The sequence below is a fragment of the Ammospiza nelsoni genome, chromosome 3 (genome assembly GCF_027579445.1).
Source record: "Ammospiza nelsoni isolate bAmmNel1 chromosome 3, bAmmNel1.pri, whole genome shotgun sequence".
NCBI classification, from domain to species: Eukaryota; Metazoa; Chordata; class Aves; order Passeriformes; family Passerellidae; genus Ammospiza; species Ammospiza nelsoni.
In genome coordinates this window covers 86,606,741-86,623,841 of record NC_080635.1, presented here as the reverse complement: position 1 = coordinate 86,623,841, position 17,101 = coordinate 86,606,741, and the positions used below count along the sequence as shown (strand labels likewise).

The 17,101-nt window shown below is 35.0% G+C and overlaps 1 protein-coding gene across 1 annotated transcript in view; it reads left to right on the top strand.

Annotated features, from left to right (window-relative positions):
- Positions 1 to 17,101, top strand: part of CSMD1 (CUB and Sushi multiple domains 1) — a 1,067,119-nt gene that overhangs the window by 936,653 nt on the left and 113,365 nt on the right. The window contains exons 40-41 of the mRNA XM_059468452.1: positions 1,257 to 1,373; positions 5,180 to 5,389. Coding sequence (XP_059324435.1) covers positions 1,257 to 1,373; positions 5,180 to 5,389 — 327 coding nt within the window. The remainder of the gene's footprint in view (positions 1 to 1,256; positions 1,374 to 5,179; positions 5,390 to 17,101) is intronic.

Below are 17,101 nucleotides of genomic sequence, written 5' to 3'. Positions count from 1 at the left end.
CACTTTAGCTTTGAAATACATTCCTCAGTGAATGCTTTTAATTTTAATACTCAATTATCAAAAGCTGTTCCTATATAGTTTCATATCTAAGAAGAATTCAAAATATTGGTATGACACTGTACAACACTAATGTGGAATAGTTTCCTTGTCAAGTTGAGCCCATGCATTATTTTGTATTGCCAACTTCTACAGAAGGAGTCAATTTTGATTGATACGAAGGTAGTGCATTTCTTTCCAATCAGTTTTAGAAATGGAAAATGTATTCAAGGATGGATGTTTTGGGTTTTGGACACTTCTGTTATTTCTTTTCTTTTCATGGTAATCTTATGTTTCACCTTGCGTGATAAATATAGTCCCTTCTTGAAAACATTGAGCTTAAAACATAACTCTCCCCCTTCTCTCACCTCTAACACTTAAAATATTAATTTTTATAGAATGAAAGCCAAAATCAATACAATTATTACGACAGTATCACAGTATAACAACTGTGTTATCAGATCATGTGTCAATGTAATGCCTGACCTGGAGACTCACAGGCCTTATCCTCAAATAGTAAATATAAAATTGCAATATTTTAATTTGATTTCTTGAAGTTATTCTTACTTCATATTTGTGTCCTAGCATATGTGTAAACTTAGCCACTTTATTGGAGGATGCTTCATGTATTTATGTCTTAGCTTAGTATCATCCCAAATGATGCAAATGGGTTTTCAATTTCCAAATATGTGAATTTGCTGAATAGAAGCATAACAATAGAAAGTAAATAATTATTCTGTTATGCAGCAAGTCTATTTTCTTTCTGAATTAAAGCAAAAACTGTGATAGGTTTTTTTTTTACTTGCTTGCTTTTAAATGCAAGTGTATTCTTGGTTATATTGAGTAATAGATTTGTTGCTTTGGGATCATAATTCAGTTTAATTCCAGATTTGTTTATCTGATCGTGAAGCATATCTCAACATAGCACCAGACCTTTTTAACAGTAATTGCCAAGCTGACACAATGGGTTGCCTGGTCTATATGTGCAACTACACATTTGCAGTTATATTACACTGAACATATCACCTTAAGTAAAGATTTTGCTCTAAATTGCATCCTTTTTTTTTTCCTCCTTCACAAGGAGTGTTTTGACTATGATAAATTTTACTGCTTTTGGGTCATGGGAACAAAATGAAAATTCCATTTTGAATTAAGCATATTTCAAATACTAAGAAATAATATTAATAAAAATACTGTGATTTTCTTTTTGTTTTTAATAGCTAAATGTGGTGGAACACTGACAAATATGGCTGGGGTGATCCTGAGCCCAGGTTTTCCTGGAAATTACCCTAGTAACTTAGATTGTACATGGAAAATTTTATTGCCTATTGGATATGGTAAGTAAACTAACATTGGAAGATCAATTATTTGTAACCATGAGATTTAAATATATATATATAAAATATTATATTAATGTAAATATTTTACTTCCAATATGAAGTCAATTTTATCCAGTGGATGTATTGTGAACCCCTACGTAATTATTTGCTATATCTGAAATGAAAATGGTTGGCAATTTTAAAAAGTGTCTTTGCCAGTCCAACTTGTTATTAACTCAGCCTGTCTCAAAAACTGATTCCAAAGTCAATGAGATCTGTGGCATGAAGATATATCAGATGCAATAAATATTTTGACTTCTATATTAAATAATGGTCTTTTGTTCTCCAAGTGACTTTTAAAATAGTTTTTTATATTCTATAGAAATAGACAAAGCCTGACTTCTAGAAATATGAATTTGGTTAAAAGCACTCTCAAACTCTATTCCAAATCCTAGATTATAGTTGCCAACTAAGGCTAGTTTAATACATTAAAATTATTGTAATACAAAATATATTCACAAATAAGTAATGACTATGGTGAGAAGGTAATCATAAATAATAAGGAATCTGTAAGTTCATGTACAAAACACAGTCTTCTGTCATTATCAGAACTGAAAGAGGAAATTCAATGCCAATGATCAATAAGAAAAATAATTTTAAAAAATCATTACTAAATTTACTATCCCCTATTTGAGGAAATGACTATTTTCCATATTCTCCTTTTGAATTCATAAGAGGGATTTTTATAGTGAGATGTACTACTTTCATAGTATTTTACTAAGTTAATCTGTAAGAAATACTTTGCTGCTGTTTAGAATAGTGCCCTTTATCAGTGAACACCTGGTAAAACTGATCCATCATAATTATGGATAGCCTTAGTAGCCTTCGATATCCTTACAGATGTAGGAGAATCACAGGCAGTACACCCTTCACTAGTATGGACATTCTCCAGCTACATTTGTGGGAAATATAAGCAATGTCATCCTAATTAGGTAATTACAATACTGCCTTTGAAAAATAGTCCTTCACATGTCTCAGAGTTACTCTTTTTCTGTAAGCTTTTCCATGTAGAAAATGTTTCATTAATTAATTGCACTGGAGCATCTTGTCTCCTGTTATTACTTCTCTCACATCTCTGAAGGCCTCTGGTGATGGTAATTCTATAAATAGAAAAGACAATAGTTTTGTTTAGTAAGGGTTTTAACACATACAAGGTGTTTATAGCACTTATCTATCATTGCCTTTAAAAATGCTACAAAGAACGTTTTTTATCACCAAATTCCATGAGTGATATTTTTCCCAAGTATTTGTCACAGAATTCACATATAATGTCTTTATATCAGGTTTCAAAATTGTAATTGATGTGATCTTTCCCAAATTACTTCTACTTGGATATTATTTTAATTAAAAGTACAAGCTTGTCTACCGAAAAGCTATTTGTTTACATATATTCTATTGTTTCAAAAAAACCTTTGTGCTTAAACAAATAACAATAAAATTGTGGGAGCTAAATGTGCCTCAAATATAGTGCTCTCTTCAAGACATGAAAATATATGTCATGTAAAAGAAGACACTACTAAAATCCAAATATTTTAAAATAGAAAATATATATTTTTCAAGTGAGTTGTTGTGATTTTAAAATGATCTTTTGTCACTGTGAATTAATTAGCATTTATAAAAACAATTAACTCAGCTTGGAATTTTCACTATTCAGAGTACATTCAAGTGAGAGAGGAAGTGCTGTTGAGATTCAAGCAGAAAGTAATATATTTATAGTTTGACCAGATAATTATTTATTTTCTGTAGCTATCAGGTTTATTCCATGTAATTTTATGTAAGAAATTAGTTAGTGTAGAAAAATTCTTCTGTGACATATCAAATTGACATTTACGAATTGTATAGACTTGGATTTAAGCCTTGAGGGGACACATACAGTGTGTTCTCTAATTGAAATTAAGACATTTGAAGCTGCTTTAGAAAGTCTTTTTTTTTTTTAATTACCTTTAGACCTACTTTTATACCTTTAAAACACAAAGCTGTTCTATAATGAATACATACAACTATACATAAAACTTCCTTCTCAGAAATTAAATTAGAATTCAATTTTAAAGGTACTCCATGGCTCATCAGAGAATAATTCATAACAGTAGATTACTTTTATTCAAATACATAAACAATGTTTGGGCTCTATGCAAGTATGCCAGATTTGATTACCTGCTTGTCATTTTTGCAATTTAGGTATAATATTAAGCGGCTGCTCAATTCTTTATCATTTCTATGGTGCTGACATCCAGTCTCTGTTGAAAATCGCTAGCTACTGATATTGAAGTCAAGATGTTTCCGGGCTGCTTGGTGCCCTAACTCATCTCAAATCCTGAGGGCATTTCAAAATTAGTGACTCCATTCAAGTTAGACTAGCCATCTCAAACTTCATACAGAGATGGCTGATGTTATGACTCTGATATGTTTGGTGTGTACCTCTCTATTGATGGCGCTGTATAAAGTGTTGTTATTCAGCAGCTGAAATATTTCTTTTCATAATTCTCACTTTGCACAGGTCAGAGAAGGCACTAGAATTAAATATCCCATACTTTAACAAGTGTTCTATAAAACCCAGTTTATTCAGTAGCTTATTTAATTTCACTCATAGGAAAAAACCCTCTTTTTTATACCATTGATACAATCTTAAACCACAGAGGTGAAGAAATCAGCTATAAACAAGACTGAGTGCATTACCCTGGTAATCTATTACTTTGGTAATTAATCTATAATGCTCTCTTGTGCAATGAAGAATATGTCTCTACTGCTAAGTAAGAATGTCAAGCACAGTTAAGGCATTGACTGTTTCCACACTCCTTTGCTAGCTCATTCAGTAATTCTGTTTTTTTATGTTACAGCTGCTTCTTCATAGTCTACCAAGGAAAGTTAGGCCCAAAAAGTGCAGTTGCAAGTTACTTGGCACTAGGTCTCCAAACCAAATGAGGGATTTATCTCTCATTTTTGTTTTGATATGATACATATGCATAGTTTCAGACTGGATTTCAGGTCCTTAGTCCAGAGGAAGTAGTGCCATAGCTGCAAAACAGCTCTTCCCATGAGATTTTGCTTTTACTTCCAACTGTTCTGCATGTTTTGAATACTGAAAAGCCTTGTTCAAGCGACTGATTCCTGGAGAGGGTCTGTGGTAAATTGTCTGAAGTCCCTGTCTCCAACCTGGAGTCAAGTGCATCTTATAAGGCTGCGTATGGGGTAAAATGGCTCCAAAGACATGCTGGCCCAAGCTAGAGGGGAAAGGAAACAAATAAAGGTGGCCCAGAGCAGGAAAAACGAGGTAGAGCAGATAGCTGGAACTAGGTAGGTAAACTTCCTCAGAAAATTCGCTCTGTAGGGAACCTAGCTGATCCTGAGCCTCTGGGAGAGGCCTTGGCGCAGCTACAGGGATGCACTTGGGATGGCAGAGTCCCAGCCGTACCATGGTACAGCAGGATTTGTGATTTGCCCCTCCCATGAGTCTTTCTGTTGATTGGTTTAGAAATATGAAAAATCCCTCTGTTGACTTTGTGACTTTATGGCTTACTTTTATTTGTCCCTTCAAGTGTGATTATAATATTTATGGATAACCAAAAAAATTAGAAACTCCAACTCTTTTAATTCTTTCAGCTATTTCTTTAACTCAAGCATCCCCACTTTAAATAGTGACTAAAGTATAAATATAGTAATAATATAGTATAAATATAAGAACTATTATAATTTTATTTTTATTGCATGCTTTACTATTAAACAACATGAGTTATAAAGTTTTTCTTCCTTTCTCAATGCTACAGGTGCACACATTCAGTTTCTGAATTTCTCCACTGAAGCAAATCATGATTTCCTTGAAATTCAGAATGGGCCTCACCACACCAGTTCTATGATTGGCCAGTTTAGTGGAATGGAACTCCCATCTCCCTTGCTAAGTACTACTCATGAAACACTTGTCCATTTTTATAGTGATCACTCAGAAAACAGGCAAGGATTTAAGCTGACTTACCAAGGTAAGGATGAATTAGCACAATGATCTTTATATGTTTTGTATATATTATATAGCATTTTAAAATCTATAGATTGTTTAATAAATAAGTTGGAATTTTTAAAATTTAAATTATCTTGAGTTGGAATCTTTGTTCTATTGATGTAAAAGCCTGAGAAGAAGGTGATGTTATTTGCCAAAGGTCACACATGATAAGCTGATAACCCTTTCCATTCTACTAAGTTATACTGTTACCAATTCATGCTTCTAGTATTCACTGTCTTATTTTCCTATTTATATAATCTTTCCATGACTAATGTAACAGTAAGTCATTTTAAATATTCAGATGAAAAGATTTATAATTCACTATGTCATGTATTTGCAGTTTAGACTCCTGCAAAAATTTCCAGGAAATGAAAAAGCACCAGATAGTACATTCTATATCCATTTTCAAATGCATATAATCAGCATTTGAAAATGTGAACTTTTTGTGATCATTTACTGTTTCTCTTTATCTTCATTGTTTGTTTCTTGTTTTTTTCCCACTAGTGACATCAAAACATCATTAGTTTGTGCATATTTTTGAACTGTTAAAATAGTCTTACTGTCAACAGTTGAGCACTATTACAGGAGCTGAACAATTTAACATAATGGAATGGCTGGTTTAATTTTTGGATATCTGTGAGGGAATTCATGCCACCTTATTCTAGGATCTTAGTCTAGGTAACTTAATTATGTGTTGGGGTTTTACCGTATTGGGCAGTTAAACACCACATAACCACTCGCTCTCCTCCTACCCACCCCAGTGGGATTGGGGAAGAAGAAAGGAATACTAAAAGCAAGAGATCTTGGAGACAAAGATAAAAAACATTGTTTAACTGATGACGGATAAGGTGAAGAAGAGAGGAATAAAATAAAAGTGATGCAAAGGCAACCATTCTCCACCTCCCACAGGCAGACTGATGCCCAGCCAAAGATGCCTAATGTCTCTAGTCCCCCTCTTTTCTCTTTTGTTGCTGAACATGATTTTTTATGGTACGAACAATCTCTTGTTAGTTCAGGTCATCTCTCTAGTCGTGTCCTCACCCACCCTATTGTACATTCCCAATTTATTTACTGACAGAGCATAGTGGGAAACAGAGATGGCCCTGATGCTGTTCAGCAAAAGCCAGAACATCCCTGTGTTATCAGTATTCTTTTGGCCACAAACCAAAGATACAGCACCACATGAGCTTCTATGAAGACAGTGAACTCTGTAACTTCCAGATCCAGTATAGCATTTATTTGCATACACACACACATATAGATTTATACCTAGATCATATCTATGGAGCCAATGGACAGCGAGGAAGATTCTGAACACCTGAATTAGACTGATGCTCATAAAGCATGCTCACAAAGAAATCATGACTCTCTGCCATCTGTAAAATTTTTTCTCTTACATAGTCTTACAAGTATGGAATATTTTCATATCACACCCACCCAGTCTTAGTTTCCTTCTGAGCAGTCAAAAATAATTGTGATTGTCAAGTTATAGGATTGACAAATAAGTAAAATACAAAGCCATGTGATATATTTGCCAGTACTCTTTGTTCTGGTTCTATTTAGTGTGTTTTTCCTTGCACAACAAGCTCTTCCTTACTTTTCTGCCCTGAAACTTGTAGTTAAACATACGTTGTTTGTATTTTGTTCATGTTCTTCCAGAGGCAGTGTTGCAGCTTACACAACAAGTGCATAGTTTTATTACTCTTTTCTTCTATGTTTCCCTTTCTTACTTAGTCCAGTAGGATTGTTTGGTCTACTCTGAAATAAATGGGAATGTGATGAAGAGGACATGATACAATAGGAACTGCTGGATTTTTTTGTTCATTCTATCCATCTCTTGTTAAAATCAGTTGCTTTGTAGATAAGTTGCATGCTTTTTACTTCTCCCACTTGCTACTTGTCACCTGTCAACAAAACTATGATCATGAGTGCCTCAATGACTGTGTAAAATTTTATTCTATTATGTAAACACTGGAAAAGCAATTCACTTAAATCCAGAGCAAGGTATTATGGAATATTGCATTTTTCCATTACATGGGCCTTATAATAAAATATTTTTTAAATTATGAAAATTGTGTTAGCAGTTTTCTCAAAATAAAGAAAATGTCAAAATATTATTGTTCATTGAAATTCAGAAACTTGTAGTAGTATTTTCCAAGTACTTACAGAAAAAATCCAGAATAAGTATTAAATTCTCAACAGTAGTAATAATTTGATAAGACTTTTCATTGCTAAGTTATTAGTCTAATAGTTATAGTAGTAGAACAAAAAAATCAGAACGAAGAAAGAGATACAGTTAAATTAAGTGATATTTGTGCCATTCTAATTTCAGATAAAAAATGTAGATAGTAATTATCTCATTTCACAAAAAATGTAGGTGTGGTTATATTTGCACTACCAAATGCATATGCATTCATCCAGTTTTATGCTTCCCATCAGTAAAAAGCAAAGCAATTTCTTCTGTAAAGACAACTGATGCATTTTATTTTTATGTATTACTCCTTACCTATATAGACAGTATTTTAGTCTATGTACATGTGTGTGTATGAATATATATGTGTATATTAAAAATTTATGGGTTTAAAACATTTTAAAAAACCTGAAAATATAATCCACTTCAATAAAAAAAACCTGCTGAAAAAAAAAAGAGTTATTCTAAAAGATATTTATGATTTATTGGGGTTTTTTTCCCTAATGTAGAAGGTTGGTAAGATGGTTGTGTTTGATTTTTAAGTGATTAGGAGATAACAGCTAAGCTTACTCTATTGAATTTATAATTTATTTGTGTTCTGTTTTCTACAAACAGATATGGGACTTTTCTTCTTTTAAAATGAATTGTTTTGCATGTGCTTACTTTTCTTCACAAAGCAGCAACTCTGTTGCCTCTGAGATCACAGATTACAGTAGTTATTTCTACTGAGAAGATCTAGCAATTCTATGGTCATCATATATTATAACTTCGTATTATTAAACTAAAATAACTTGCCCAGCATTATTTAGGACATATAGGGAATTATTGAACACCCAATTAGATATCCATAACCTACAAACTTTGGAAAGTATTGTTTCAGTGTATTCCCTATTCTTCTCTTGCCTTCTGTAAGAAAATGCCAGTGGTTTACAAATGAGCAATTTTATTGTTTGCTTTATTTTGTATCATACAAAGCGTATGTTGGTTTTCATAACTGACTTTCCTTTTCCTGTTCCACATTTGTTGCCCTTGATACTTAGCTGTCTTTTCTGAGGGATTATCTCTGGATTTTCCTACTCTTTTTAGTATTATATTTCTCAATTGCTCTCTCTTCCTCTTAGACTATCTGCAATTGCTGAAACTTGAATTAAAAAATAATTCTTCATTACTCCAATGTTATTCTTCTCCTTCTGCTTTCTTCCCTATTATAAGTGTTGCTTTCCTTTAAATCAAATGTCACACAAATCGTAGCCTGATTTCTTTGGATGATGGAATTTAGCATTGTTTTATTGTCTGGCTGTCACCCTTCTGAGTATACATTTGTTATACAAGTTTGGAACGATTGGGCCAATTTCAGTCAAATCTCACAGTTCTGAAATGAAGCCCTTTTTGAGAAGAAAGATGCAGCATTACTCCATAGATACCAATTCAGTTTGGCCTGCTGTCTACCAAGTCAGAATATTCTTTGTCACAACTCAATTTAATATGCAATATCTTCCCTAACTGCTATTCATGGTATATAAATGTGGGAGGGAAATAAAATATGAGAGATTGGTATGGGTGTCACATTCAAACTCTTCTTATGGGCAAAAGGAGGACTGTTGTATATGGAAAGCTAAGAGTTTATTTTTAGTCCAATTGATGCTCACACAGTTAAGTTGTCCACTTTTGTCATTTCTACAAATAAATTTGCACAGCAAAGCAAATGGAGCTGAGCCTCTGACATCTTTATACATTTAACCAGATGTTTTTATTCAGATTGCTTCTGATTTATCTCATTTTAGGATGTCCTAATATACTATAATTGGGGAAAAAAAATAAAAAGTTTTATAAACGAAAAAAAGCATTACTTTTCTAATAGTGAAATTAATTTAATTTACCCTTAAAAAAAAGAAGAGTAGAAAAAAAGAATCCATAGTTTCAGTCACATTTGCTAAATCTATTCTAGTTAGTGAATTTTTTGCATTTTAGTGAATGTGTTACATATTAGGAGTGCCCAAAAACTTGCATACCTTAATTCTAATCTGATATGTTGTATTTAAATTACACTAAAAGAGATTTATGATTAAATTCAGGGTTTTTACTGTATGGTAATAAACTCAGTTTAATTCAAGGACTGATGTTTTTAAGTGGAAATAATTTTCTGCTAACCAGAATACAATACTCAATGGCACTGAGGTAGCAGACTTTTTTTGCTAGGTAAACACCTTTTTTGTAGATACCAATCTAAAAATACAGAGAGGTGGGTGATGACTATGCTTATTCAATCAAGCTTGCATGCTATAAAGAAAAGAAGTTTTCTAGAGATCTTAGCATTTTATGAAGGATAAGGTTTTTTGATAATCCCTCATCTCATGGGAAAGCAAAGAATATGAACATTGTAGAGTGAATTATGAAACTAATAGTGCTATTTCTAAACTTTTCTACTGATTTTCTGAAGGCAGAAAAATGGTTATGAGATTGAATTTTAATATAGCTTGGGATTGTACTCTGAACCCATTATTTTTGGGAAGAAAAAAAGTGAATGCACACTGAGAACTGTAAAATATTTTCTATCCATACTTGTAGATATCTAGTGCTTGTCCTTGAGCCCATGAATTCTCACAGCACAGGATTTGAAAATATAACCTAAATCACTTGGGTACTGTGTGATTCTGAATGCATTAAAAAAGCTTTATCTCCTTAGCAGAGCCCTGGGGAAATTACAGCTCTCAGTACCATTGCTGATCAGATTCGTATTGGTTTATGCTCTGGTATTTTCATGTTCTCTTTTCCCTTCAGCTTTGCAATTGCAATGCATTGGGAATGGTGGGCATTCCATTGAATTAAGATGGATTGCTAAATTTCTGTGTGTTGTGGAACCTTTTGTTTCACTTGCAGCAAGAAGGAAGTTCACAGGGATTGCCTGATGAATTACTGAAAGAAATTAGAATTTTTTTCAAGATAATGAAAGGACTTTCAAAGTCCTGACTTTTTAAAGAGCAACATTTAAGTTTAATTACATTTTTCTACTGTTGAAATAAGTGTTGTAGTGTTTAGTTATTAAAATAGAAGCTTTGAGAATGACTGTCTTTTGTTATGAGTGTTGCGGTTTTGCCACCTGTGTAAAACAGCGAAGAGGAAACAACCACAAATGCTTTAGAGAACATTTCTATATATCATTTGACTGGTGATCTTGAGGTTCTGAGACCCCCATATATGTCAAACCTGAGATATAAACAGTCTCTGTACACTAGGTCTGAGAAGAACAGTCACAGAAATCTGATTGGCAAGCTGTTATGCCAGGTCAGAAGAAATAAATAGCTTTTATGGCCTTTGAGGGATTCATAACAGAATTCAGTGCACAGAAGAACACAGTCTAATGGTTCATAAGAAATATTTGTAGGTTTTAATTCCTGTCTATATTAATGTTACCTCAGCTTTTAATATTTATGGAACATCTTTTTTTTTTTTTTTTTCCATATAACTTTCCCTTTAAGACTAGAGCTTCTTTAAGGGAAGCAGAATAAATTTTTGACTTGTATTTTTTTTCTGTGGAAGTCCTAGTTCCTATTATTGGAACTGTAAGACAATTTTCAGTCTGCTCTGAATTTCAATATAAGATAAAGGTGAACACTAAGTAAGAATCTCACTCTCATGTATTTGAGAGTTTGAGCAATATGTTCAAGAAAATACACAGAAAAATGTCCTAATTGCCATGCCTTTCTTCCCCAAACACTCAGGCACACACAAAACATGATTTAAATGTGTTAAATCTGATGACCTTTAACTGGAAAAAAAAAAAATGATGGAGCTTCTGAATCTTAGCAATCATGGAATGAAAAAGGGATTGTTGAAAAGTTACTGTATTTTTAAAATGGTTTCAAATTATGTCCTAAGGCAGGAATGCTAAAGGAAATAAAACACAATCTTTTGAGGGCCTTGTAACAAATTATTTTCTAAATCATGAATTATGTTTCGTGATTCTAGTCCTGAGTCACGGCATCTGTAAAGATGATGTTCTTTGGTGCCTACAACAATAAACTGAGCTTCCAGATTGCCAGGCCTATCCTGTGCTCCAGCAATCTGCATCCTGGGCTTCCATAAAAAGAGGCATGGCCATCAAGGGGGGTGATTCTCTCCCTCTGTTTCGCTCTCTTGAGACTCCACCTGGAGCTCTGCATTCAGCTCTGGTGCCTCAAGCACGAGAGGCACGGCTCTGTTAGAGTTGGTGTGTAGATTTTCAGTGTTTCTCTTTTCTGATTTATGACCGGAGATAGCTCAGGGATGCCACTTGCTCGGTTTCTCGGCTGTTTAGGCTTGTAAGTTTTCTGTGCTGTTTAGGTGGCCTGGAAAGGCCCAGGGATGGCCTTGAAGAGCCCGGCGCTTCAAAGGACGAGGAGAGACTTCTGATCTTGTCTCGGTGCTTATTAATTGTTTATCTAAAAGATTTTCTTTCAGCCCGACAGAGGTCTGCACAGCAAGTCAGCCATGGGCACACTCCGCAAGCCCCCGGGCGGTCACTTATCTTTATACCCAAAGTTACGTGTACAATATTTATCATTTTTCCCCAATACCTTCTACCCTTATTAACCGGTGCACTTTTAGTAATAACCAATCCCAAAGTGCCACCATCACCACAGAAGATGGAGGCCAAGAAGAAGAAGGAGAGGACACGCCCCAATTCCTCCATCTTACTTCTTTAGACCCCCCTGTACCAAAATCCTAAACCCCGTGTTTTACACTCTAATTAACTTATCCCTTCACCATTCACCCAGTGAATTCCTCCCAGTCCTCATACAGGTGTCATTTCCTGTGTAGGATCAAAGTCCAGCCACCAGACACTTCTGGCAACATTCCAGGACTCCCGAGCCCCCCAAGGGTGGTCTCGGCCACTCTGCACCTCCATCCTGAGGTGCTGAGATCCCACATTGGTGCAGAGGGAGACTACAGAGTAAAGAGCAGGCTGGAGCACATCTTCTGTGAAGGAAGGCTGAGAGAGTTGGGGTTCACCCCAATTGAGAAGGTTTCAGGAAGTCCTTGTTGCGGCCTTTCAGTATTCAAGAGGGTCTTTTTAAAAATAAGAGAAGAGACTTTTTACCAAGGTCTTTAGTTAGAAGGGTCAGCAATTTTAAATCAAAATATAGTAGATCAAGATTGGACATAAGGAACATAAAATGAAGGTGGTGAGACACTGAAACAAGAAAAGCTGTGAATCCTGAAGATCTTCAGTTAGATGGAACATCCTCAGTTTAGATGGTACTTTTAGCAATCTGATCTACTGAAATATGTCCATGCCCATGGCAGGGAAGTTGGAACTAGATCAACTTTAAAGTTTCTTTTCAAAACAACTCATGGCAGACCATTCTAGTCTGAGAAGTGGATTTTTATTGAGTCAGTAGTTTTACACATCATAATACTGGAGGAATGTACCATAAGCCTAAATGAAAGTTTTAATTGAGTTAATTGTGAGCTTTCGTAGCATTTTAGTGATTGCATGCTCAATTCCCTGCTGATACCATTTTTCTGAAAAGCAATTTTTTCCTTGTGTAAGTGTTACAGAGGTATGTGGCTCTTGGAAAGCCAATAAGTCACCCTAGTGCTTATGTAAGATGGCAAATACATTTGAACCATAACAACAAGGCAACAGAGAATCAATTAAATTTATTTTGTGATTTACAATCTTTTCTTATCAGTAGAAAATGTACTGCACAAATAAATGGCAAATGGCTATATGAGATAATTCTAAAATTCAAGTATTTGACTGCTGCCAGTATTGGAATGAAATATTTTCCTCAGATCCTTTACATTTTATTTCAGGCTCTCACTAGAGTTTTTGTCTGCAGTCAAATGGAATCTCAGTTTGTAAAGCTCAGTAGCAAACAAATCTTTGGCCATGACACTCATAAAAAGAGTTTTCTATTGCAAGGTGTGACATCAGGATATGTTGTCAGTATTTGTTAGTCATGACTACTGAATAATGAATTGCTCTGTTAAATCAGGTGTTATTGCAAATATCAAAAGAGCAAAGAAGAATATAATTAATATTTATGTCAAAACTATAAAACATTTCCTGAATGACCTGTAAATCATAATATCATAGTCGCATGGATCCTCTGACCAATAATTTATGAGTCATCTATATAATTTATACTAGAAAATACAAGCAGGCTATGTTAAAATTTTATACCTTCTTTTCTGAAATAACAAATAGCAAAACAAACAGTTTTACTCTGCTCATATGCAAGTGCTTTCACCACTCACTGACTGACCTTCAAAGTTACGGTGATCTGCTTTTGGCACAGGTTCTCCTCTTACAAAAACAAATACCAGAACAAACCCCCAAAATTTCTGTATGTATTTAGTTTGCCTTATGTACAACAGGCAAAAAGCATATGCGTTCCTCAATAAAGAGTAGCTAGAATTTTAAAAGGTAGGCTTTGTTTTGTTTTTGTTTTAAATTTACAATGCAAATGACAGTAAGGGATGCTGTTAACAAATCTATGGGGCTGATAGGATTTATCCAAGTGTCCTCAAAGAGCTGGCTGATGTAATTGAAAAATCTCTCTCAATTTTAGAGCAGTCTTGTGAGTCTGGAGAGGTGCCAGCTGACTTGAAGCTGGTCAACATTGTACCAGTTTTCAAGAAGGGCAAGAAGGAGGATCCAAGAAACTACAGGCCTGTCACTCTCATTTCAGTGCCTGGTAAACTTGTGGGGAAGCTTATTCTGGAAGGTACTGAAAAACACAAGAGACTGCAATCATTGGTCACAGCTAGCACAACTTCATGAGAGGAAAATCTTGCTTATGAAACCTGGTTTTCTATTTATGACAAAACAACCAACTTACTGAAACACAGGAAGTCAGTTTATGTGATCTTGGATTTCAGGAAAGCTCTTGATACTGTTTCTTACAGGATCTTTGTGGGCAAAATGTCCAGCACACAGCTGGATAAACACATCTCATGATGAGTGAGCAACTGGCTCATGCTTTGGGCACAAAGGGTGACAGTACCTGGGGTGACATCACACTGGGGACCTGGCACTAGTGGGGTCCCACTGGGCTCCATCTTAGGCCCTGTGCCCCCCCACATCTTTGTAGGTGACCTGGAGGCAGGACTGGAAGGGATACTAAGAAAGCTGGCAGATAAAAGAAAACTTGAAAGAGCGGCTGACTCCCTTGACGGCACAGAGGCCCTGCAGAAAAACCTCAGCTAATTAAAAGATTGGGCAATCACCAACCATAGGAAGTTCAATGAGGGAAAATGCTGGATTTTTCACCTGGAATGTGCCAACTCTGGCTGTACAGACAGGCTGGAGAAAGAGATTCTGGAAAGCAGTGCCACAGAAAGGGACCTGGGGGTCATGATCAGTGGCAAGTTGAACATGAGCCAGCAGTGCCCTGAGAGCCAGAAGGGTCAGCCCTGTCCTGGGGGCATCAGGGACAGCATCACCAGCAGGCAAGGGAGGGGATTGTCCCTCTCTGCTCTTCAGTGGCCTCACCTCGAGTCCTGTGTTCACTTTTGGGCACTGCGATAAATGACAAATTTTAAACTATTAGGGAGAGTCCGTGGCAGGGCAACAAAGAAGGTGAAAGGGCTTTGAGGTGAAGCTGCATGGGGAGTGGCTGAGGTCCCTTGGTCTGTCCAGCTTGAAGGAGATTGAGGAGAGACCTCATTGCAGTCCACAACTTCCTTACCACCTGCTGGCTGATGCCAGAGCTCCCTTCCTGAACCCAGACCAGCCACCCTTCTGGGTAACTACTCCCAGTTTGTATACCAGGCATGATGCATGATGGTCTATAGTATGAAACATCCCTTTGGTCTGTTCAGACCACCTGTCCCAGCTATGCTCCTTCCTGTTTTTTTGGGTTTTTTTGGTTTTTTGGGGTTTTTTTGGGTTTTTTGGGGGTTTTTTGGGGTTTTTTTGGGGTGGTTTTTTTTTTGTTTTGTTTTGTTTTGTTTTTTTTTTAATACCACTTCACTGGCAAAGCATGAGAAAAAATTTTTAAAATTAGAAGAAATTAACTCTTCCCTAGCAGAAACCAAGACAATACTCACCTCTTATTCCATATAATTTTTGTCACGCCAAGTTTCAATACTCCCTAATATCCCATCACCTTCCTAATTATCTCTTTTGATACATATACACACAATCATCACTTCCTTAGTCTATGGAACATCTCTGTCAAATCTGTCAGGATTCCTCTCTCACCTGAGTGGTTCCTGTCTTATGTTTTTATGTAGATCAGAGAGAGTTGGTTTTTTTTTCCCCTGAAACTGATTTTTAATACTAACTTCAAAAATTCTGAGACTGTGTTAAGTACTTGCAAAACATAATCTATGAATGCTGTATTGTATCAAGTTAAACAAATAAGGAGGGATGGTATTCATCTCCTCAGAAGGTTCTACAATCAAAGTTGAAATATTCCAATACTTGCTGTCATTGTTTCAAAACACTGTTGTTGTAACTGTTGGGCAATGCATTGCTGCATCTTTAAAAAAAATCTGTGAGATCCTCTGACCTTCTGGAATAATTTCTATTCTATTTTTATTATAATTTTCTAGATAGATTTTTATATCGTTTAATATTTCAGTCTTGATACAGTACTCTTCAGAGTCCTATATTCTTAAATAGTCTTTCTACTACTCTATTTTGTATAAAGATATTGATAATGATATTATCAGAATTAATACTACACAAATGATAGCAGGAGTAAAAATAACATTAAAAATTAATGAGCCATTACTAGATTTAGCACAAAATTTAATGAACCACAATTTAGGGAAAATAAACCTTTTTGCATTTCCTTCCAGTAGCAATTTATTTTTTATTCTTAGGTTTTAAATGTATTTTCTTAATTTTTTGTTATTTGAGAGAAGGGGGATCTGATTTTTTAGATTATTTCAGAATATTGCTAGTACCACTACATCTTTTCCAATTTTCTAGTATTACAAACACTGAATTCTGGATTCGCTGAAGGAATTAGGGAAAAGAAGAAGGCTCTCTCAATGTAAATCTTTTATTGCACAGCATGACTAAAAAACTTATTGCCAGTTGTTGTACTTCAGTGAACCAATTAAGTACAAACTTCACTTTAAGTGAGCACTTAAGCATATCTAAAATATATGTTTGTCTTAGTCTTCCTGAAATGGCTTGTTTAAATAATCTATTTCAGAATAATAAGTATACACTTCTAGGATGAACATGTTCATATTGTAAAGGTTAACTTTGAAAAAGGTAACAAAATACTTTGTTCAAGAATATGTTCATCTTATTCTCTTGCCTTAGTTTTATAGCTTGCACTTAACAACACATGTGGATACAGAGCACGCTGGTATTATTATTCTTGTTTGAACTTTCTTCTGACAGAAGTATTCCTTAACTGGCAATTGAGGATTCAAAAAAAGAAGGGCCCTCATCCTTTTAACATTGGTTTTTTAAATGGCAACTACTTACTATCCAATATATGTTAAGTTGTTTGCAAGTAATTCTGCATAACATTTTTATAAAACAGTCTTTTT